Source organism: Oncorhynchus gorbuscha, linkage group LG07 (assembly GCF_021184085.1).
Source record: "Oncorhynchus gorbuscha isolate QuinsamMale2020 ecotype Even-year linkage group LG07, OgorEven_v1.0, whole genome shotgun sequence".
NCBI lineage: Eukaryota > Metazoa > Chordata > Actinopteri > Salmoniformes > Salmonidae > Oncorhynchus > Oncorhynchus gorbuscha.
In genome coordinates, this window is record NC_060179.1 from 24208539 (window position 1) to 24232324 (window position 23786).

Consider the following 23786-nt stretch of genomic DNA (forward strand, 5'->3'; position numbering starts at 1 on the left):
AGTGCAAGCTAGCTAGCTAAATTGCCATATGTGTTTAATGCTTTTCGACCTTTCCCCAAATTAATATACACTGCTCAAAAAAATAAAGGGAACACCAAAATAACACATCCTAGATCTGAATGAATGAAATATTCTTATTAAATATTTTTTTCTTTACATAGTTGAACGTGCTGACAACAAAATCACACAAATGATCAATGGAAATCAAATTTATCAACCCATGGAAGTCTGGATTTGGAGTCACACTCAAAATTAAAGTGGAAAACCACGCTGATCCAACTTTGATGTAATGTCCTTAAAACAAGTCAAAATGAGGTTCAGTAGTGTGTGTGTCCTCCACATGCCTGTATGACTGGGGAACGGGCGGGCCAGTCCATAGCATCAATGCCTTCCTCTTGCAGGAACTGCTGACACACTCCAGCCACATGAGGTCTAGCATCGTCTTGCATTAGGAGGAACCCAGGGCCAACCACACCAGCATATGGTCTCGCAAGGGGTCTGAGGATCTCATCTCGGTACCTAATGGCAGTCAGGCTACCTCTGGCGAGCACATGAAGGGCTGTGCGGCCCCCCCAAATAAATGCCACCCCACACCATGACTGACCCACAGCCAAACCGGTCATGCTGGAGGATGTTGCAGGCAGCAGAACGTTCTCCACAGCGTCTCCAGACTCTCACGTCTGTCACATGTGCTCAGTGTGAACCTGCTTTCATCTGTGAAGATCACAGGGCGCCAGTGGCGAATTTGCCAATCTTGGTGTTCTCTGGCAAATGACAAACGTCCTGCACGGTGTTGGGCTGTAAGCACAACCCCCACCTGTGTACGTCGGGCCCTCATACCACTCTCATGGAGTCTGTTTCTGACCGTTTGAGCAGACACATGCACATTTGTGGCCTGCTGGAGGTCATTTTGCAGGGCTCTGGCAGTGCTCCTCCTGCTCCTCTTTGCACAAAGGCGAAGGTAGCGGTCCTGCTGCTGGGTTGTTGCCCTCCTACGGCCTCCTCCACGTCTCCTGATGTACTGGCCTGTCTCCTGGTAGCGCTTCCATGCTCTGGACACTACGCTAACAGACACAGCAAACCTTCTTGCCACATCTCGCATTGATGTGCCATCCTGGATGAGCTGCACTACCTGAGCCACTTGTGTGGGTTGTAGACTCAGTCTCATGCCACCACGCACGAGAGTGAAAGCACCACCAGCATTCAAGTGACCAAAACACCAGCCAGGAAGCATAGGAACTGAGAAGTGGTCTGTGGTCCCCACCTGCAGAACCACTCATTTATTGGGGGTGTCTTGCTAAATGCCTATCATTTCCACTTGTTGCCTATTCCATTTGCACCACAGCATGTGACATTTATTGTCAATCAGTGTTGCTTCCTAAGTGTGATTGACTTGGAGTTACATTGTGTTGTTTAAGTGTTCCCTTTATTTTTTTGAGCAGTGTAATTGGTTCAGAGTTTGTTTTGATATTTTAACCTGCGTGTCGTGGTCTCGTTTGGTGTGGGGGGGACAAAATACATTTATGCACAATGGGTGCAGCCGGTTTGGGTTCCGTGTTGAGACAGTCACGTGCTGGTTTGTAATAGCACAATGGGAGACAGCGGAAGCTGGAGAGTCCGTAGCGTTCTACATCTATCCGCGAGTTGTAGCGTCACACATGAGGTGAAGAAGTCAGTGTTGCAAACTTAGCGACGTTGTCGCTATATGTAGCGAGTATTCAGACCCCTCTAGCAATACATTTTGGAAAAAAAGAGACTAGCGACAAATCTAGCGACTTTCTGGTGTTATTGGAGACCGAGACTCTGACGTGATAGCACGTATCGTTCTTACTCTTCTCAACGAGCAGTGGGTGCTGCCGTGGTCCCCCCAAGCACTCACAGGGGCCCAGCCCTCACGTTGCAGTCAGAGCAGGAGATGTTCACCCCTCCTCGTCCAGACTGCAAATGAATCGTGCATGCGGAAAGCCACCACTGGCTGATCCCACCCTGTCCTACATTTATTTTTTATTATTTTTTTTACAATTAACCTGAATTAGGGCCAGACGAGTTACCATAATTTTCTCACACTGCCATTGGCAGTTTTTCTATTGTCTCTTTTTGGTCCATTTAGATTGTTAATGTAGATTGTATACAAAAATATATTTTTTGAAATGTTATGGTTAAAAATGTTAATGTTTTACTGTGACTTGTTGTAGGCTCCTAAGTGGACCAGAAGGTTAAAAACAAAAACAAATTAAGAAAACTTTTTTAAAACGAAGTAACTCTACCAGTGTCTTTGGGTCACTTTTGCCGATCCCAAGCCCGGATAAAGGAGGAGGGTCTGACCCTCAGAGCCTACCTTCTGTTGACCCTGTTGACTCATCAGTAGGAAAGATTTGTTTCTCTTTTGGTCCATTCAACAACAGAGCGATATGAACCTTGTTTCAGCAGGATGTTGTATCTTTGCCTTATGTCATGCCTTATTGGAATGGATTTATTGATAATATCTGTTGGAAAAAAGTTTGGATGTTGCCACAAACATACCTACTTGTTAACAAAATTAAGGAAGTTTCCTTTAAAATTATTCACAAATATTATCCTGCCAACCACTATATGAAGAAGTTTAAGGAAAACATCAACTCAAATTGCTCCTTTTGTAATGACCACCCAGAAACAGTTGTGCATCTTTTTTGGCATTGTATGCATGTAAGAAAACTGTGGCAAGACATCAGTAGGTTTATAATTGAACACATTTATGAAGATTTTACACTATTGTGGAAAGATGTACTGTTTGGATTCTTTACATACAATAGAAATAAGCGGAATAATTTTTATGTAATTAATTTCATTATTCTTTTGGCCAAATTTCATATACACAAATGTAAATTTACAAACAGAAAACCACATTTTCGTATCCTACAAAAAGAAATTCAACTGTATTTTAAGACGGTTAAATGCTCTACTAACAAAAAAGCTGTTAAAATTGTAAGTATATGCATGTCCCTTAAGGTCCTTGTGTAATTGTAATGTGATATTGTACCCCCTAGCTCGATTGTCCATTGTTTGTAATCTATGTATGCTTGTGTTCCCTCATGTTTTATGTATTGATTTGTTGTTAATAAAAAAAATATTTAAAAAAAAAAAAAAATAAAAAAAAATAAAAATAAAGGAGGGTTGGAATTGTGACATACATTTTTTTTTAAATCAACAGAAGAAATTTCATTCGTAGTTCTAAACATATTTAGGGTGTTTTAATCACTTTTTCCTCTCTCCTAAAGTGTCCATCAAAATGTAATTGCCAATTGTGCAAATGAAGTGATGTCATTAAGAATCTTTTAGGACAGCCAATAGCTACTTTCCTTACTGAGGAGTTGGCAACACTGGATAAACTGTTTGCGATCAGTTAACTTACAATGGCTTTCTCAAAGAGCTCTGGATAAGTAAAAAAAATTCCCCTGCGCTTCCAACTAGCGTTTTTTCCCCCTCCATGTACACATGCTGCTCTTCCTTCAGAAAACCAAATAAAGGAATAAAGTTGTGATGAATAGTTATCTTGCTTGTAAATGTCCTCACTCACTGAAAATGACTTTCGGTGGCGTCTAGCTATACTTGTATAACTTGATGAGCTGTTAACATTTGTCCAACAGCGTCTGTGATTTCGCTATTAGTTTGTGCTAATTCCGTTAGCATTTCTTGCGTTTTTAGTGTGCTAATGCTTGTAATACCGTACATTTCCTGGATCAGAGAAGGACGGTAAGACAATATGAAAGTCTGGATACCGCCCATGCCTATTGGAGACACTATATAAGGCCTTCCTTCTAAACTAAATCTGCAGTTATTTCAGGCTTCATCCATGCTTTCAATAACCTCCATTCTCTGTCAACCTAGTGCTAGACGAATCAGCATATGCTCTGGGCTTCACCATTTAAGATATGATGTTCTCTGTCTAATTGGATAAGAATTCGAGACGGTCTTACGATAAAGAGCATACCAACAAACCCATTTCAGAGCAGCGGGCTGTCTGCCTGCATCCCATTACGCCGGGTTTCGTTCATCTGGGCAGGACTGTCATTTAATAATCAATACGCCTTCCGGCTACACTACGCAGCTGCCGTCAACTGCCCTCTATCAAAATGCAGACCGAAGCCCATCTAAGAAAAAAAGATGATGGAAAGGAGAGAGAGCGAGAATGGAATATGTCCTAGACTAAACTGTGAGTCTGTTATGCACACGGCCAGGCGTAGCCTCAAATGCTTTATGTGCAAGTAATGCTTTTCATTAAAAAATGAGACACTGAAGCTTCTAAAGATAAATGAAACAGCTCTGCTCACATATGAAAACATGTTGGTTATTCATGCAGTACTGTAACTGGGATGCTTTTCAGTGTCAAGATTATCTGTTTGCCCATGAGCAAATGAACACATTTTATTCCTGTATGTTAACACATGCAAATAGTCTTGCTGTTTTGAATCATACATACGGGTTCTTTCCTAGACAGCCGTGGCTTTGTGCAACACACAATGCCGTCCTTCGCCGAAGCCTCAGGAAAGGTTTGCAGCTGTGTCCTTGAAAAGGGAGTCTTTGATTTGAATAATTATGTGTCGTCAGAGTCATTTATATGATACCACCTTGTCAAGGACATGTTGCAAAGCTGTTCACTCTGCCTTTTCGTAATTCTCCTCGATTTTCACAGATTTGGCAAGCTCTGTGTGTTGTCTAAATAAAACAAATGGATGCCCCTTATTTGCTCTTCCGTGTAACTTTGAGTAAGCCCCCATCCACTGTATAGTAATATAATTCATATAAAAGCCTATAAAAATGGGTATCATGTGGGTATACCTGGGCTGCATCTCAATAGTCTAATGCGGCTTGCACAGAATTGGCACCCATGCCCTACTGCTCTCACCTGCCCAGTCCTGGAAAAAGATGAGGCTCCACTTTAGTTCAGACTATTGAGATTCTGTAGTTCAGACTATTGAGATTCATCCACAGACAAAGCTCATTGAGGTGAGAGATGAAGTAAACAAGACAATGAAGCCTGGTCTGTCTTCTGAGAAGTGGTTGAAACAAAAACCCACTTCCACAGCAGCTTCATTAGAGAAGTGAAAAGGGGCGCCGACCGACGGGTTGGGGAAAGGTCATGGGCACGTAATTAACAGTTCCCATCAGTGGAGACCTTTTCTGCCGCACCACGCCAGTAGCGCACCAGCCATGAGGGGCAGGTTGGGGTGATATTTTCTCCCCAGGAATCCCTTTTCTGGTTTGTGCCATGGGCCCAAAAAAGGGAAGGGTTGGGGGAGGGTTCACACAATGCGTGCCCACTGAGGGCACAATGGATAGGGGTTCAACCCCTAAACATAACCTTAGTATGTTTCCTGGCTCTTGCGACCAGAGAAGGGGGACAGTCACAAGGGAGTTTGGGTCATACAGATTAGGGCCATACAATGGAGCATTTGTCAATGTGTTGGCTGTTGGGATGGACAATATGGGGACGCCCTGGCAGGGAATCCCTGGCAGGAAGAGGGACGCCATGGTTGAGACAACCACCCAGCCTGTCTGTTTGTGGGACCAACTCACCCACATTGACACTGCCAACAGCAGGGTCCACAGCCATGTATTGTAGTATCAGGAATTGACAGACTCCAGATATCCAGGCCAGCCTCAGAGCAAACCAGAACAAACTAGTCTCCCACCCCACTGACAAGCTTCATTAAAACAAGGGAGTTTACAAATGTATTCTCAGACCAGCAGAGCGACAGTTGAAGGGACAACTGAATGAGTGACCACTATGCAACCGCAAACTGTGGCGTCCTGCTCAGATTTGTCCCAGATAGGCAGGACATTGGAAGGACATGTTGTTTTTTTAACAACCTCTTTACAAATCAGCCTCAGACATTTTAAACCATTTAACGTGACAGAATACTCCAGAGATTTTATTCACCCACAGTTTACGCAGGCCACCAGACAGCACCCCCCCATGTTGGCTGGTTTTATGTAAGGTAACAGTGGGGAAATCCTCCACAGTGTATCACAAAAGGCAATTTAGATCGAAATGATATTGGATTACTAGATGATATTAAACTCCTGCATTAATCCGACCTGTGTGTATTCATTACTCATGTCGTGTTTCTGTAGCTGGGTTATAAAGCAGACAATGAAGGTGTATCCCTAATGGTAAGGCTTCTACTTAATCTATTAGATTATAATGGTCAACCTGATTCTATACCGTGTGGCTCACAGTGAGCCTAACATAGTAGTGGTGTTTAGCTTGTGATAAGACACATTTTAAAATGTAGCCATGCATGACCTTGCATTGTTCCGAATACCATTTTCCCAGTTTTTGCACATGTTTAGTTGAAAAACAGAATATGTATAGTTACATTAGCCTCTTAAAATAATGTTGAATTGCTCATTTTACTGCAGCACTGTTTGAGGAAGTATAACTGCCACAGAGGACAATTCTCATTAGAGGAAAACCACACATTAACATGTTTAGCTCATTTGATATGAGAAAGGAAACAGATGAAACACGCTTCCAGTCCAATGCCCCCCCCCCCTGACCCCACCACCTCCCTCCCTTGCACAAGTGGCTCGATAATGTCAAACCACAGGGATGTCGATTCCATTAGTGAACACAAACAACCCCAGAAAGGATCATTGCACAGCGGCTATCCAGCGTGGCGGGTGTGCCGGGAGCTGACGCTAATCCCTCAAAATACTTTCTCCTCAGATTAGCTCGGCTATCCCACCACGTCACCGCGTTTAGCCGGAAGCCTCTCTGTGTTTAGGCCTAAGACAAACTACTGAGGAGCCAGATGTAAAGCCCCACTTAAAAGACTAAGTAAAGTAAAGCAGAAAAGGGCTGGACAAACGTTCATGTTTGAAGTTCAACAGGACAGGGGAAAATGAAGGAGTATGGTTTGACAGACTTTTTTTATTCCAGTGTTTTAAATTCAAGGGGATTCTTGAAGCTGAATGGTGAATAACAGCATGCAAGAAAATAATGAGACTTGTGTTACATTTAAAATCCTTTGAAATATCCACACCTGTGTCGGTGTTTGAGTGTGACAGAGAACCAGAGGCGGTGGATGTTTGATCGCAGAAAGTCAGTCATTTCCCTAATACATTGTTAATACACAGTCTGATACAACAAAAACTGCAAGTAAGCACCACGAGTCCAAAATCATGTCATTGGGTGCACTTACCCTTGCAATACTAAAACTTTCAAAAAGGAGGTTCTCAAACATCACTATGCAAAAATAAAGGCAATCGAATTTTGCAATTCAGCAAGCGCATCAGTGTAATTTAAGATCATTGATTGGATATTGAATGAAAACAGACAGATACATTGTTGATCATACGCAGGTTAAAATTCAACTGAACCAAATTCTCTGCTTTTAAAGAACAGCCTGTGGCATCAATATGAGTCAGAAACATTAATTCCAGTGTCAAAATTTCTAAAGTAAAAAATGAAGACTGGTACTTGCCTACTACAAATATAGCCATAGCTCTGGCAGCAAATATCAAAACGTATCAGCAAGCATTCAGCAACGAACAAAGCTGGTTGCATAGTAACGTATCATCACCTGCCTGAATCTATTCTGTAGTTAGCCCCTCTATTAGCATATCAATTACTTTCAAACTAGAGAAAGATATTTTCCCCTCGCTATATGTTTATTGAGTGATGATATTTCATTCACAGGCTACGTACAAAACCTGGTGGATGTGTTGTTCAACAGCATCGTGGGTACCCCCTACCATATCAAGAGCTGTTCCAGAAGACTGAAGCAGTGGCCAGACACCAGTCCCGCTTCAGAGTAATGGAGGACACTTGAATCAGGTTGGTCACAGTTGATCTAGTCAAAATACTATCGCTCCTGGAATTCACCTTACCACCATTGATAATGTAATCAGTGCTGTGCATATATGTGCATCATGTCTGTTGTAAGGAGATGCCCCCTTCCACTGTGCCAATGGACTACTTTTGGGCCCGAGTGAGTAATGCCAACCAGTCAGTGCCATGCTGGCACGTGTCCCTTGTGAATTAGCATCTATGATTGGCCATGTTCCACTGTGTATTTACTGATGGCTTCCTTGACTGAATGGTGTCGGTCTTTCCCCTTTATGCCCCTCCGTGATATAGGAGCCAAAGTCAGGCTCCTTCATGACCAATATCAGTGACGAGACGGGCCTGGATCTGCTCTACACTCCCATCACACATTGGCAAACACCTCCGAAGGGACAAAAGGTTTTTATTAATAACACAGTACATCAGAAGTGTTAAGCAATATCACCCTTTCATTACACGTCATTCATCAACTCTCATTTTTATATGATGGGCAAAATAGATGCTTTTGAAATGGAGTCCTCTGACTGAAAGACCGGTTGATACTGATGTCTGAATAGGGAGAGACCTTGCACTCAGCCGAAAAATTATACACGACACTTTTTATCGTCTTTTGTTATTTAATTCAAATGGTGCTGTCGATGTTATAATAGAAGAACACCGCTTCTACAGTATTATGTGAAGGATTGTTTATTCTACATGGAACTGTTACACTTGGAAGTTATCAAAAAACTGTTTAGAATATCTACACAAGTTCAGCAATTGCAACTCTTTTCATATTACTTTGGAGCAGGGGTGAAAGTAGGTTTCCTTTCTTACCGGTATGAGATTGTCATGCCCTGACGTTAGAGAGCATTACGTCTCTATTTGGTTTGGTCAGGGTGTGATTTGGGGTGGGTATTCTATGTTTTGTTTTCTATGATTCTGTTTCTATGTTTTGGCCGGGTATGGTTCTCAATCAGGGACAGCTGTCTATCGTTGTCTCTGATTGGGAAACATACTTAGGTAGCCCTTTTTCACTCCTTTCGTTGTGGGTCGTTAACTTTGTTTGTGGCACTAATGCCCTGTAAGCTTCACATTTTTGGTTGTTGTTTTGTTGGCGACATTTTGAAATAAAAAGGAAAATGTACGCTTACCACGTGGCACCTTGGTCTTCTTCCAGCAACGGCCGTGACAGAGATACCCAAGATATGGCTTAGTCAATGAACCATAAACGATTAATGAACATGCACCTGTGGAACGGTCGTTAAGACACTAACAGCTTACAGACGGTAGGCAATTAAGGTCACAGTTATGAAAACTTAGAAAAGGCCTCTTTTGTGTCCCATCTCTGAAAAACACCAAATGAAAGAGGCCCATGGTCCCTGCGTGAACATGCCTTAGGCAAGGCGGCATGAGGACTGCAGATGTGGCCAGGGAAATAAATTGCAGTCCATACTGTGAGATGCTTTAGACAGCGCTACAGGGAGACAGGACGGACAGCAGATCGACCTCAGTGGCAGACCACGTGTAACAACACCTGCACAGGATCGGTACATCCGAACATCACACCTGCGGGACAGGTACATGATGGCAACAACAACTGCACGAGTTACACCAGGAAAGAAAGATCCCTCCATCAGTGCTCTGACTGTCTACAATAGGCTGAGAGGCTGGACTGAGGGCTTGTAGGCCTGTTGTAAGGAAGGTCCTCACCACACATCACGGGTAACAACGTCACCTATTGGCATAAGCCCATCGTCACTGGACCGGCAAAAAGTGCTCTTCACTGACGAGTCGCGGTTTTGACTCAAAAGGGGTGATGGTCGGATTCACGTTTTTCGTCAAAGGAATGAGCGTTACACCGAGGCCTGTACTCTGGAGCGGGATCGATTTGGAGGGGGTGGGTCAGTCATGGTCTGGAGCGGTGTGTCACAGCATCATTGGACGATGCTTGTTGTCATTGCAGGCAATCTCTATGCTGTGCGTTACAGGGAAGACTGCCTCCTCCCTCATATAGTACCCTTCCTGCAGGCTCATTCTGACATGACGCTCCAGCGTAACAATGCCACCAGCCATACTGCTTGTTCTGTGCCTGATTTCCTGCAAGACAAGAATGTCAGTGTTCTGCCATGGCCAGCGAAGAGCCCAGATCTCAATACCATTGAGCAGGTCTGGGACTTGTTGGCTAGGGCCATTCCCCGCAGAAATGTCTGTGAACTTGCAGGTGCCTTGGTTAAAGAACAGGGTAACATCCCACAGCAAGAACTGGCAAATCTGGTGCAGTCCATGAGATGCACTGCAGTACTTAATGCAGCTGGTGGCCACACCAGATACTGACTCTTACTTTTGATTTTGAACCCCCCCCCTTTGTTCAAGGACACATTATTCCATTTCTGTTAGTCACATGTCTATGGAACTTGTTCAGTTCATCTCAGTTGTTGAATCTTATGTTCATACAAATATTTACACATGTTAAGTTTGCTGAAAATAAACGCAGTTGACAGCGAGAGGACGTTTCTTTTTTTGCTGAGTTTATAATATGACGCCCATCTAACCTGGACATCATATTGTGGCACTGACCCAAGGAAGAAGTCAGTGAATATGCACACTCACCGGGGATATGGCCTTTGTTCTCCACTGGTGCTAATAATATAGGCTACTGTTCGCTCAATTAAGTTAAGAATTTTGATCAAGACAGATTGGAGTCTTTTCATTCACATCTCTTTACAGCAATAGCCATTTGTTTTCCACAATTTGTATTTTAAAATATTATATGCCTAGCTGGTTCTCTCTGCTTTTCACTGACAGTTAAAACTAAACAATTATCCATTTGGTATTTGCAGCGTGTGCTGCCCAAATTGCGGACCCTTCCAACTGTAGGCTAAAACAGTCGTGAAAAACAACTGTTTTTTTTAAGCCAATGATCCTCTGTGGCCAAATCATGCTTTCTGGTGTCGTAGCCTATTTTGAATGGTTTTATTTATTTCTGTAGACAGGAGTAAGACAATTAGGCTATATAATTTTGTAGGCTATTTAATTTTGTGGTTGTCAGGCCGGTTGGACATACTGCCAAATTCTCTATAATGATGGAGGCGGCTTATGGTACAGAAATTCCTGCAGTTGATATGCCCCACCTGTCATGGATGGATTCACTTGGCAAGGGTGACATGTTCACTAACAGGGAGGTGTACAAATTGGAGAGAAATACATTTTTTTCTGGGAAGTGTTATTTCAGCTCACAAAACATGGGATGAGGATGGGCTCGTAGTATTGGCTGGAATTGTTAAACACATGGAAACCATGTTTGGCTCCGTTTCATAAATTGCATTCCAGCCAATACAATGAGCCTGTCCTCCTATAGCTCCTCCCACCAGCCTCCTGATGTTGCGTTTATATTTTTGTTCACTATAGATGGAAAGAAAGTCATTAGCCACTGGAGACAGCTGGAGTTGTACTCTACACACCACTTGTCTATATTTGCTAGGTAAGCTACTTTTTTTCCTCTCTGCTGGTGATCCTTCAACATTTTGGAAAACAGTTAATGCAGTGAAGTGTACAAATGTATCTTCCCTGCCTAAGCAACTTCCGTCTAAGTCCTCTAAACTGGGAAGAGGGGATAAGTGATGGTCTAAAGCATAATTTTATCTCAGCAGGTTTTTTTATTTGGTTTAATTGAGCCTGGTCAGTTATTTGATTTCTCTTCTCTCTGCCAGCCTCTAGCTGACTCTACGGTGAACCCTGACTCTACGGTGAACTGTATGGATAAAAAGGCAACATTGACCCGTGAAAGGCCTTCGATGCTGTTGATCACTCACTGCTAATGCAGAGGCTTTCCTCAAATTGGCCTAGGCCAGGCTGCATGTAACTGGATTAAAAATAACTTTAGATACAACTGAATGTGTATCTACTGATGGTGTTAAATATAATTTTCTGGACATAACGAAAACTGTCCTGCAGGGATCAATTCTGGGTCCTGTACTTTTCACATGAACAATATTGACTTCGGTCCAAAAATGTTACCTGTCCTTGTATGCCGATGATACTGTTGTATGTTATTGCCCTCACGGTTGACTAGGTTCGAGCTGAACTACAGTCTGCCTTCATTGTACTACAGAAAAACTTTGACCTGAAATTAGTATTGGATGCAGGTAAAATTAAGTACATGTTGTTCTCTAAAGCGCATAAAAATAACTGATGATTTAAACCTATGTACTTTGGATGGGGTCCCTATTGATCGCATCTCTGCTTACAAATATCTGGACACCTGGAAAGAAGACAAGTGGTCTTTATAAAAAAGCATATTGAGGAGTTAAGCGGAGAATCAAAATGGCCTTCTATAGAAATAGGTAATGCCTCTGGCTAAATAGTAGAAAGCAGATTATTCAGTCAACGTTCCTGTCAGTCCTAGACTATGGCGACATCCATTTGAAAGCAAATGCCACTTCATTAAAGTCGTATGATGCAGTTTATAATAGTGCCCTTCCCTTTTGTGTAATGGGCGACAGATTTAGTATTCATCACTGCATTCTCTACCAGAAAGTTGGTTGGCCCTCTGATGTCATTTAGGTTGATACGTTGCTATGTTTTCATGTATAAAGCCCTTTATACTAACACCCACTGTACTGAACATCATTACATAAAACTTTAGCCTTTGAGTTGCCACACCCGGTCTCAGGGATGGCCTTTTTCCAAATTCCTTTTGGTCTCCGAGTTAACCTAAAGCCGATTTGCCTTGCGTCATATTTGTAGAACAATATTCTAAATGTTCTTAAAATTGGATGTTTTGGTACCTTGTAGGGCAATTCAGCAAGTTGATTGAGGGTGGCAATTAGCCTAGTGTTTAAGAGCGTTGGGCCAGTAACCGGAAGGTCGCTGGTTTGTATCCCTGAGTTGACTGGGTGAAAAATCTCGATGTGCCCTTGGTTAACCCTAATTGCTCCTGTAAGTCACTCTGGATAAGAGTGTCTGCTAAAATGTCAAATGATTGAGGATCTTATGACTGATGTGTTTGTTTTTTATGACAGTTTCTTTCTGCTTGCATTTTGTATTTATATTTCAATGTATTTATATTTGTATTTATATTTCAATATCAATTATATTTCAAAAGAGACCTTGGTCTCAGGATAACTCCCTGAAAATAAAGGCTTCAATAAAATAAGTGTTGACATACTTTCTTCATAAGCATATCAATATGATATTTACAGCATAAAATGTTGTCTTTGTAACAAACACACATTGATTTTGTGGATAAATATGTACACTCAAGCTGGACAATGTCTGGGCACTGTCCACATGTAGTCTACACCTTTTGTAGGAATATTAGCTAGTCGTTATGGGATTTGTCCCCTGGGAAAGATCTAATAGTGGACATCAGGAGAGACAAAAATAGACAGTTCTAGAATAGTGTGTTGTAGTACAGCGATCTCCAGACTTGGCATTCAACTCACGGTTGACAACATTTCAATGATAACCTGCATTTACATAATGTGATGAAACGTTGAAATGAAGTTGCATGCTTCTTTCATAGCAAGATGTTGTAGAACTATAGTAGTGTCTTATAAAAACATATTCCAGCCACTGGCTCTTGCCATAACTGATTTAACAGAGAAATATCAGCTAGACAGCTGATATCTCCAAGCTATGCTCGCTAGCTGCTGTCAGCTTTGCTAAACACAAGGTCAGGCTTTAGCATACACAAAGAACTGAATTAGGTGACCATCTTAAGATGGCGAATCGTCCTCTCCATATTGCAGGATTCCCCAACTGGTGGCCCCTTTTACCTAAAAGACTGTAAAAACACCAGGAAATTAGCTCTAAGTGATTTTAATTTCTACGTTTAAGAGACTCTGATCGTATACAAATGCAAGGATTGAGAAATGATTGTTTTATTCAAATATTGCGTGTGCTTGGGCATCTTGCTGTCAAATTATTGCACTACTGCCTTTTTTGTGATTGAATGGCAAAATGCACACCCAAGAAACACCCACATCAAACCACACCCAAGACAACTCTTGTTTGCCTTCAGTCATGTCCGATAGCACTTCTTAATGAGGATGAATGAAAAACAAGGCCAAAATCAGGAAGTGCACTCGCCCTTTAAAGGCATGCTAAATATAATGACAAAATAATTTTGCTCAGACAGGCCGCATCCACTAAGCCTCGAAACGAACTTCTCATTAAATGGGTGACTGCACAGAGCAATGCCTGTCTAACACATATAGGGAGTATGGTGGCCTAAAAAGGTCAAACGGATGGAGGACAGAAATATAATTTTGTCACATACAACAGTGTTGTGTTACAGGGTCAGCCATAGTAGTATGGTGCCCCTGGAGCAAATTAGGGTGAAGTACTTTGCTCAAGGGCACAGTGACACATTTTTCACCTTGGCAGCTCAGGCATTGGAGCCAGCAACCTGGCCCTACGCGCTAACTGCTAGGCTACCAAATCTTATACATCGAGACATGTACACTCGATTTCAGCTCAAATCAATGTTCATTGGTCGCATACACAGATGTTATCGTAGGTGCAGCGAAATGCTTGTTTCTAGCTCCAACAATGCAGTAATACACACATCATCCAAAAAGTTTAAAACAAATAATATCAGAAAAAGCAACATTAGAGTCCAGAACAAACAAACAATAAATTAATAATGGTATGTATAGACAGCATATGAATAGGAAAAGGTATGTACAGCAGTAGTTACATAGGATGAGCCATAACCAGAATACAGTATATACAGTGCATTCGTTAAGTATTCAGACCCCTTCCTTTTTTCAACATTTTGTTATGTTACAGCCTTATTCTAAAATGGATTACCCCATATTTAAAATCGTATTTACATAAGTATTCAGACCCTTTGCTATGAGACTCGAAATTGAGCATCCTGTTTCCGACAATCATCCTTGAGATGTTTCTACAACTTGAATGAGTCCACCTATTGTGAATTCAATTGTTTGGACATGTTTTGGATAGGCACACACCTGTCTATATAAGGTTGACAGTTGACAGTGCTTGTCAGAGCAAAAACCAAGCCATGAGGTTGAAGAAATTGTCAATAGAACTCCGCGACAGGATTGTGTCAAGGCACAGATCTGGGGAAGGGTACCAAAACATTTCTACAGGATTGAAGGTCCCCAAGAACCTGGTGGTAGCCAGCTAGTAACAATGACTAAGGTTCAGGCCAGGGTACTGGGAGGAGGCCGGCTATTGGTGACTGTTTAACAGTCGAATGTCCTGGAGATAGAAGCTGAGTTAATGCAGTGCATTAACAAAAGTTCACAAAACATAAACATAACAGCATCTTACACAAAGAGGAGCCCATAGGCAGTCTATCTATACTACAGCTCTTATCCATCCCTCTCCCAGTTACAGAGCTGCCAGCTAAGCACAAATGGAAGAGAGAAAGCGAGAAGAGAGGAGAGAGAAAGGGAGGTTAATGCAATCGTTGGCAAGCTGCACCCCGGGTGAACGGTGAATCCTGGCCTCCCAGCATGGCGAGGCAGACTCTGTACTCACAGGGTCACTGAACCGCAATCCATACATTAAACCTCCATCTCCACAGAACCATACATTAAACCTCCATCTCCAAAGAAGCTTGTGGTCACATAACTGCTGGAGAGCCTTCCGCTGCCAGCGAGCTGGCCCTTGGCCGGATGAGGACATGACACGTTACATTATAACCAGTCTCTCTCGCTGTCAAAAGGTGGCTATGTATAACAGGGTTGGTTTAGTTTCCACTTGACACTGCAGAAGGATGGTTTATGTATTCCTATTGGTTGGTTGAATTTACACTGAACAAAAATATAAAACGCAACGTGTGTTGGTCCCATATTTCATGAGATGAAATAAATCCCCAAAATGTTTGATATGTACAAAAAACGTATTCCTCTCAAATGTTGTGCACACATTTGTTTACATCCCCGTTAGTGAGCATTTCTCTTTTGCCAAGATAATCCATCCACCTGAGATGTGTGGCATATCATGATTAAACAGCATAATCATTACACCGGTGCACCTTGTGCTACAGACAATAAAAGGCCACTAAAATGGGAAGTTGTGTCCTTCAACACAAATGTCACAGATGTCTCATGTTTTGAGGGAGTGTGAAACTGGCATGGTGACTACACAAATGTCCACCAGAGCTGTTGCTAGAGAAAGTAATGTTAATTTCTCTACCATAAACTGCTTCCAATGTAGTTTTAAGTGCATGATCTGTGTAGTAATATTATTCGTATTTAAGTTCCACTTGCATTGCTAGTTGGCTAGCTTTAGCTACCAGCAAATTCATACATGGTAGTAACGTTATGAGTTGGGATTATGATTCATTGTTTAGCTAGCTACATGTCTAAACAAAAGACTCCACTACGCAAGTAAACATTTCACTTATTTTCTGTAATAAAGAATACAAATTAAAGACGTTTTCAGCTATATGATATGGTTATTATTTGAACTAGCTAGCCAGCTAACTTAACATTAGCTAGCTTGCTAACAAGCTAGAAACAAACCAAAACATTGTTTACAAAGTTACTTTTAGTTGCCTGGTTTGCTAGATTGACATTTACTAAATTCATTTTTAAACAGATGGGTTTAGTGATGTTAACATACACCATTTGTGCTATTTTGGACTACCAGGCTGTCGATGCCATGCAGCCTATCATTTGTGTGTTAATACTTTTTCATAACGACAACGACAAGCTTGATGTCGGACGACAATGGTTTAGTTTAGTTTATTTTTACAGGGACAGTGCACATTAATCAACGTTTCAGTAAAAGTGCCGGTTTTAGCCAGCCGGCTAATTTTCAACCGCAGTCCCTGGGCAGGTTGAATGTCATAATGTCACTGCTACACTGCAAATAAACCAGTCTTTAGTCTTGAAATCTTCGGTTGTTTAGTACACTACCATACTCTCTCTGTTTAGCACATGGCCTCACATGTGAATCCTTAAAGAGATGGGTGGGCCTAAGGCTTAAGAGGGTGTGAACGATGCTGAATGGGTGTAGACAAGGAGGGTGGCCCAAAACAGGGGGGCCATTTTCTCAAAAGTGGAGTTACAAGTCTATTAACTTTCAAAGCAGAATTACTTTCCCATTGTTCCTCAACTGTAGTATATTTTCTAGCTCTAAATCTCTACTTTTATCCAATGTAAGAAAAAACACAATTTAAAATGTTGATAAATAAGACCGAATCGAGCCGGTCGGTCACATGTGGATGGTACCTGAGGTATTGGGGCATCCTAGGATGTGCTTTTCTATGTTATTGCTGTAAGAGTGAGTTGGCTAGCATGCTCCAATTGTAATGGTCGCATTAACTGAATTAGCAGGGAGCTATTTCCATGCTAACAGACAAATCACGAATCTACAGCAATCAACATACTGTTGTCCTGCACATGTATTGCGTTTCCTTTTTGTCTATCGTCAGGTACCTACCTGCATTTATTATATTTTGTACTATTTTTGTCTTTCATTACAAAGTACCCAGTCTGACATTGACATGCAAGCGATGAATCACGACTCTACAGACATCAACATACGATTGTCCTGCACATCTAATGTGCTACCTAGTTTTTTTTTCTTTTTTGACCTTTATTTTACTAGGCAAGTCAGTTAAGAACAAATTCTTATTTTCAATGACGGCCTAGGAACAGTGGGTTAACTGCCTCGTAAGAATAAACACCAATCAACTGGGATCGCTGGCTGGACAGTCCTGTCATTTAAAAAAACAAACAATGCAAGAGTTACAAAGTACGATTAAATCTGTTACACTGTTGACTTCTCTGGACAGCTATTGCATATGCCCAAGAAAATCATCTGATCTGCCTTTCCAACCATGCACCCAAATATTTCAGTATTACTAGTTAAGCAGACCACTTCTGGTTCTTCTTCATGAGCAAGCAAAGCCTAGTAATTGCAGCCTAGGCTAGAATCAAACAAGTAGTAGCTTTTCAGTGGCAATCATGTATTTCTTATCCACGATTTTACACTTTTTGGGACGTTGGACAAAAAGACAAAGGATATCCAAATTATACTGTAGCCTACAGTGCATGTCATCTGAGGAAGGGGGGGCAAAAAAAACACCATATTCACCAAAAATTATATAAATGACCATTAAAATAATAATTTTAGCCAAATGTAGAGCGTTATCCCATAAAAACGCCCGTTTGACAACATCGGCTTTTCTATTACCAACTAAAGGACTGCTCACCTCTAAAAATATCCAAAACGTCAGGACTATCCAAGGGAGTAGATTCTTCATCACTACTTGCCGAATTATAAACTCCGCTTTTTGAAAGGAAAGATGGAAGAAGAAAAAAAGTCCTTATCACAATGTCGATTTCATATAGAGCTACAAAACGTTGAGCAGCTTCCCGTATCACACAAAGCAAAGCATTCGACCTACAAGCCTTCGAGTAGCCCCGCTGTCAATGCGGGATAGGATTAGGGAGCAGTGACAGCCCAATGTAGGCTTGAGTCCCTGTTAGGTCAGTGGCATTGTTTCCGCGACTAGATAACCTCAAAGAAAATGCATGAGAAGTGCTTCTTTTGAAGCAAAACTACCCCCAAAAAATGATAATACTAGCGGTAGGAACAACTAATCCCTTTTCGCTGATTAAACTGCCCGAAGATTCTGCTAAGGTGACTCATTTAAGGTGAATCAAAAGGTTGCCTGTTGGGAAATTAGAATACTAATTAAATACGATATCTACTGTTGCCTAGTCCTAAAATTTGATATATACAATATGGTAACTAATATGAATAATCAGATTATCTGACATCTCTTGGAAGTGCAGTAGCCTAGTATAGTGGAGAGATCCTACAGTCTATTTTAGGTTTACAATGCAACCAGGACTGGTTGGAGGAGGAGGGAGGGGGGCACAGCACTGTATCATACATCGTCCCAAAATGACTAATGCAGTAAAAACCACACAAGAATCCAATCCAAAGTGACCAGAGTGCTTGTCTTTACGATCCTATGTGATTATTATGATGAATACACACTGAGTATACAAAACATTAACAACAATGGCTCTTTCCATGACATAGACTGACCAGGTGAATCCAGATGAAAGCTATGATCCCTTATATATGCCACTTAAATCCACTTTAAGGGATGGAGACAGGTTAAAGAAGGATTTTTAAGCCTTGAGACATGGACTGTGTATGTGTGCCATTCATAGGGTGAATGGGCACAACAAAACATTGAAGTGCCTTTGAACAGGATATGGTAGTAGGTGCAAGGCGCACCGGTTTGTGTCAAGAACTGCAATGCTGCTGAGTTTTTCCATGCTCAACAGTTTCCCGTGTGTATCAAGAATGGTCCACCACCCAAATGACATACAGACAACTTGACACAACTGTGGGAAGCATTGGAGTCATCATGGGCCAGCATCCCTGTGGAACGCTTGACACCTTGTAGAGACCATGCCCTGATGAATTGGGTGTACAAACACTTGTTTTAACTCCCCTCCATCTAGATTTACATGGTCATTTCATTTTCCAGAGATTATTTTGCTAGTAGTTGAACAGTTGCAAGTAGACTACTTACAATGGGTACACTGTAGCCTACCTACTTATAGTTTTAGTGGCACTTTATATAAAAGGGACCATTCTTCTGTTCTGTTCTACGGTTGCAGAATAAGAACAAAATACTTATTTCTTGTCTCTCACATACAGGCACAGTCTAGCAACCTGAAAGTAAAAATAGTTTTCAAAAGAGAGAAAAAAAGACAGGTGAAAGCAGAAGTTTTTTTTTCTCCCCTGGTGTATTCACCAATGTCCGTTGTCATGGAAGCAGTGTTCAACTAAAACAAAAGAAAAAGAGTGGCAATGATGCTGTTTCACAACACACCTCGGGTTTAATTGGCCTGTCTTTGTAATGACTGAGGATCATTGGCTGTGATGAAAGGACTCCATCTTGCCTTCAACCACTTTGTCGGCTTGACAATGCCTTGTAATTCGAATGATGTCTGAGGTAGCCTAACTAGTACAAGGAAGAAACCTTCAATTATTAGTAATGTGTGATTGGATGGGATAGCCTTGTCCTAAAAATGTTCTCTTCGACTGATCTTATCAGGAGCGTGAAACATATACAAATACATAAGACTTTAAAATCCATATCATTATACAGAACACTTCATCATTTCTTTATGGCTGTGTTTACACAGGCAGCCTAATTGTCATAATTTGCCCAATATATACCAAAAGAGCTGATCTGATTTGTCAAAAGACCGTTTAATTTTTTTTAATGGGCTGCCACTGTGTTGTGCATATAAATTTAAATACATAGTCCTGTTTACAACATAAACATGGGAATCATGTTTGTTTAGACTGTTTTAAATCACAGAAATGTTCAAATCTGGAATATCTTATATTTCACAGTTATGGCTGAACGACGACATGAATAACATACAGCTGGAGGGTTTTATGCTTTTTCAGGATAGAACAGAGGCCTCTGGTAAGACAAGGGTTGATGGTCTATTTATATTTGTAAAAAACAGCTGGTACAAGAAATCTAAGGAAGTCTCAAGGTTTTGCTCACCTGAGGTAGAGTATCTCATGATAAGCTGTAGACCACACTATTTACCAAGAGAGTTCATCTATACTCTTCGTAGCTGTCAATTTACCGCCAAACCGATGCTGGCACTAAGACTGCACTCAATATGAGCTGTATAAGGCCATAAACAAACAGGAAAACGCTCAGCCAGCGGCACTCATAGTAGCCGAGGACTTTAATGAAGGGAAACATCATTCAGTTAACCTCATTTCTACCAGCATGTTAAATGTGCAACCACCTTTACTCCACACACAGATATGCGTAAAAGTTCTCCCCTCGCCCTCCATTAGGCATATCTGACCATAATTCTATCCTCCCAATTCCTGTTTACAAGCAAAAACTAAAGCAGGAAGCACCAGTGACTCGGTCATTAAAAAAGTGGTCAGATGAAGCAGATGCTAAGCTACAGGACTGTTTTGTTAGCACAGACTGGAATATGTTCCGGGATTCTTCCGATGGCACTGAGGAGTACACCACATCAGTCATTGGCTTCATCAATAAGTGCATCGATGATGTCGTCCCCACAGGGACCGTATGTACACACCCCAACCAGAAGCCATGGATTACAGGCAACGTCTCCACTGAGCTAAAGGACAGAGTAGCCGCTTTCAAGGAAGCTTATAAGAAATCACTCTATGCCCTACGACGAACCATCAAACAGGCAAAGCGTCAATACAGGACTAAGATAGAATCATACTACACCGGCTCCGACGCTCGTCGGATGTTTATTTATTTATTTAAATTTGATTTAACCTTTATTTAACTAGGCAAATCAGTTAAGAACAAATTCTTATTTACAATGATGGCCTACCAAAAGGCCTCCTGCAGGGAACGGGGTCTGGGATTAAAATAAATAATAATAATAATAATAATAAATGCCATTTAGCAGACGCTTTTATCCAAAGCGACTTACAGTCATGTGTGCATACATTCTACGTATGGGTGGTCCCGGGGATCGAACCCACTACCCTGGCGTTACAAGCACCATGCTCTACCAACTGAGCTACAGATAAATACAATGTAAATGTCACATATACTCCCGCTCCGGCCTCTAGGTCATCAGGCTGCTGATGATCCCGCACATCTGTCACGATTGTCTCGCGCACCTGCACCTCATGACAATCACCTGGACTCCATCACCTCCTTGATTATCTTCCCTATATCTGTCACTCCCCTTGGTTCTTTCCTCAGGTGCTATTGACTCTGTTTTCATGTCAGTGCGTTTGTTTGCGTTTTGTGTTCATTGTTTCTTTTATTTATTAACACACTCACTTCCTGACTCTCAGCGCACTCGTTACAGTAAATATAGGACAAAACACACATCACAACACTACATAAAGAGAGACCTAAAGACAACAACATAGCATGGTAGCAACACAACATGGTAGCAGCCCAAAACATGGCACAAACATGATTTGGCACAGACAACAGCACAATGGGAAAGAAGGTAGAGACAACAATACATCACACGTAGGAACCTCAACTGTCAGTAAGAATGTCCATGATTGAGTCTTTGAATGAAGAGATTGAGAAAACTGTCCAGTTTGAGTGTTTGTTGCAGCTCGTTCCAGTCGCTAGCTGCAGCGAACTGAAAAGAGGAGCGACCCAGGGATGTGTGTGCTTTGGGGACCTTTAACAGAATGTGACTGGCAGAACTGGGTGTTGTATATCTCATATAGGGGGAGTAAGGCCTAAGAGGTTTTTATAAATAAGCATCAAACAGTGGGTCTTGCGATGGGTAAACAGAGATGACCAGTTTACAGAGGAGTATAGGGTGCAGTGATGTGTCCTATAAGGAGCATTTGTGGCAAATCTGATAGCCGAATGGTAAAGAAATGGTGGCAGGGCTTGCAAACTATTACAGACTACAAAGGGAAGCACAGCTGCGAGCTGCCCAGTGACACGGGCCTACCAGACGAGCTAAATTACTTCCTTGCTCGCTTCTAGTCAAGTAACACTGAAATGTGCATGAGAGCATCAGCTGTTCCGGACGATTATGTTATCTCGCTCTCCGTAGCTGATGTGAGTAAGACCTTTAAAACAGGTCAACATTCACAAGGCCGCAGTGCCAGATGGATTACCAGGACGTGTACTCCTAGTATGCACTGACCAACTGGCAAGGGTCTTCACTAACATTTTCAACCTGTCTCTGACTGAGTCTGTAATAGCAACATGTTTCAAGCAGACCACCATAGTCCCTGTGCCCAAGAACAACATACAACATTTAGGTTACATACCTAAATTACTACCGACCCGTAGCACTTACATCTGTAGCCATGAAGTGCTTTGAAAGGCTGGCACGGCTCACATCAACACAATCATCACAGAAACCCTAGACCCACTCCAATTTGCATACTGCCCCAACAAATCCAGATGATGCAATCTATATTGCCCTCAACACTGCCCTTTCCCACCTGGACAAAAGGAACACCTATGTGAGAATGATATTCATTGACTACAGCTCAGCGTTCAACACCATAGTGCCCTCAAAGCTCAATAAGCTAAGAACCCTGGGACTAAACACCTCTGCAACTGGATCCTGGACTTCCTGACAGGCCGCCCCCTAGGTGGTAAGGGTAGGTAACAACACACCCGCCCCACTGATCCTCAACACGGGGGGCCTCTTAGGGGTGCGTGCTCAGTCCCCTCCTGTACTCCCTGTTCACGCATGACTGCAAGGCCTGACATGACTCCAACATCATCATCAAGTTTTCTGATGACCCAACAGTGGTAGGCCTGATCAACAACAACAATGAGACAGCCTATAGGGAGGAGGTCAGAGACCTGACAGTGTGGTGCCAGGACAACAACCTCTCCCTCAATGTGATCAAGACAAAGGAGATGATTGTGGACTACAGGAAAAGGAGGACCGAGCACACCCCCATTCTCATCGACAAACTATCATGGTCCAAACACACTAAGACAGTCGTGAAGAGGACACAACAAAGCCTATTCCCCCTCGGGAGATTGACAAGATTTGGCATGGGTCCTCAGATCCTCAAAAGGTTCTTCAGCTGCACCATTGAGAGTATCCTGACGGGTTGCATCACTGCCTGGTATGGCAACAGCTCGACTTTCGACCGCAAGGCACTAGAGAGGGTAGTGCGTATGGCCCAGGACATCACTGGGGCCAAGCTTCCTGCCATCCAGGACCTCTATACCGGGAGGTGTCAGAGGAAGGCGCTAAATATTGTCAAAGACTTCAGTCACCCTGTTCTCTCTGCTACTGCACGGCAAGCGGTGCCGGAGCGCCAAGTCTTGGTCCAAAAGACTTCTTAGCAGCTTCTATCCTCGAGCCATATGACTCCTGAACAGCTAATCAAAGGGCTACCCAGACCCCTCTTTTACGCTGCTGCTACTCTATTATCTATGCATAGTCACTTTAACTCTAACTACATATTACCTCAATTACCTTGTCTAACCGGTGCC

General features: G+C 42.1%; 1 protein-coding gene across 3 annotated transcripts in view; it reads right to left on the minus strand.

Annotated features, from left to right (window-relative positions):
* LOC124039678 (vesicular, overexpressed in cancer, prosurvival protein 1-like) overlaps positions 1-23786 on the minus strand; it is a 103050-nt gene that overhangs the window by 70698 nt on the left and 8566 nt on the right. The window contains exon 1 of one of the 3 annotated variants that reach the window (XM_046355899.1): positions 3971-4078. The exons of 1 other annotated variant lie outside the window; for it this stretch is intronic. In XM_046355899.1, the coding sequence (XP_046211855.1) occupies positions 3971-4015 (45 nt within the window). In that variant the 5' untranslated portion in view covers positions 4016-4078. Of the gene's footprint in view, positions 1-3970; positions 4079-18008; positions 18543-23786 lie in introns of those variants that run through there. One more of the 3 variants, XM_046355898.1, reaches the window with a different exon arrangement.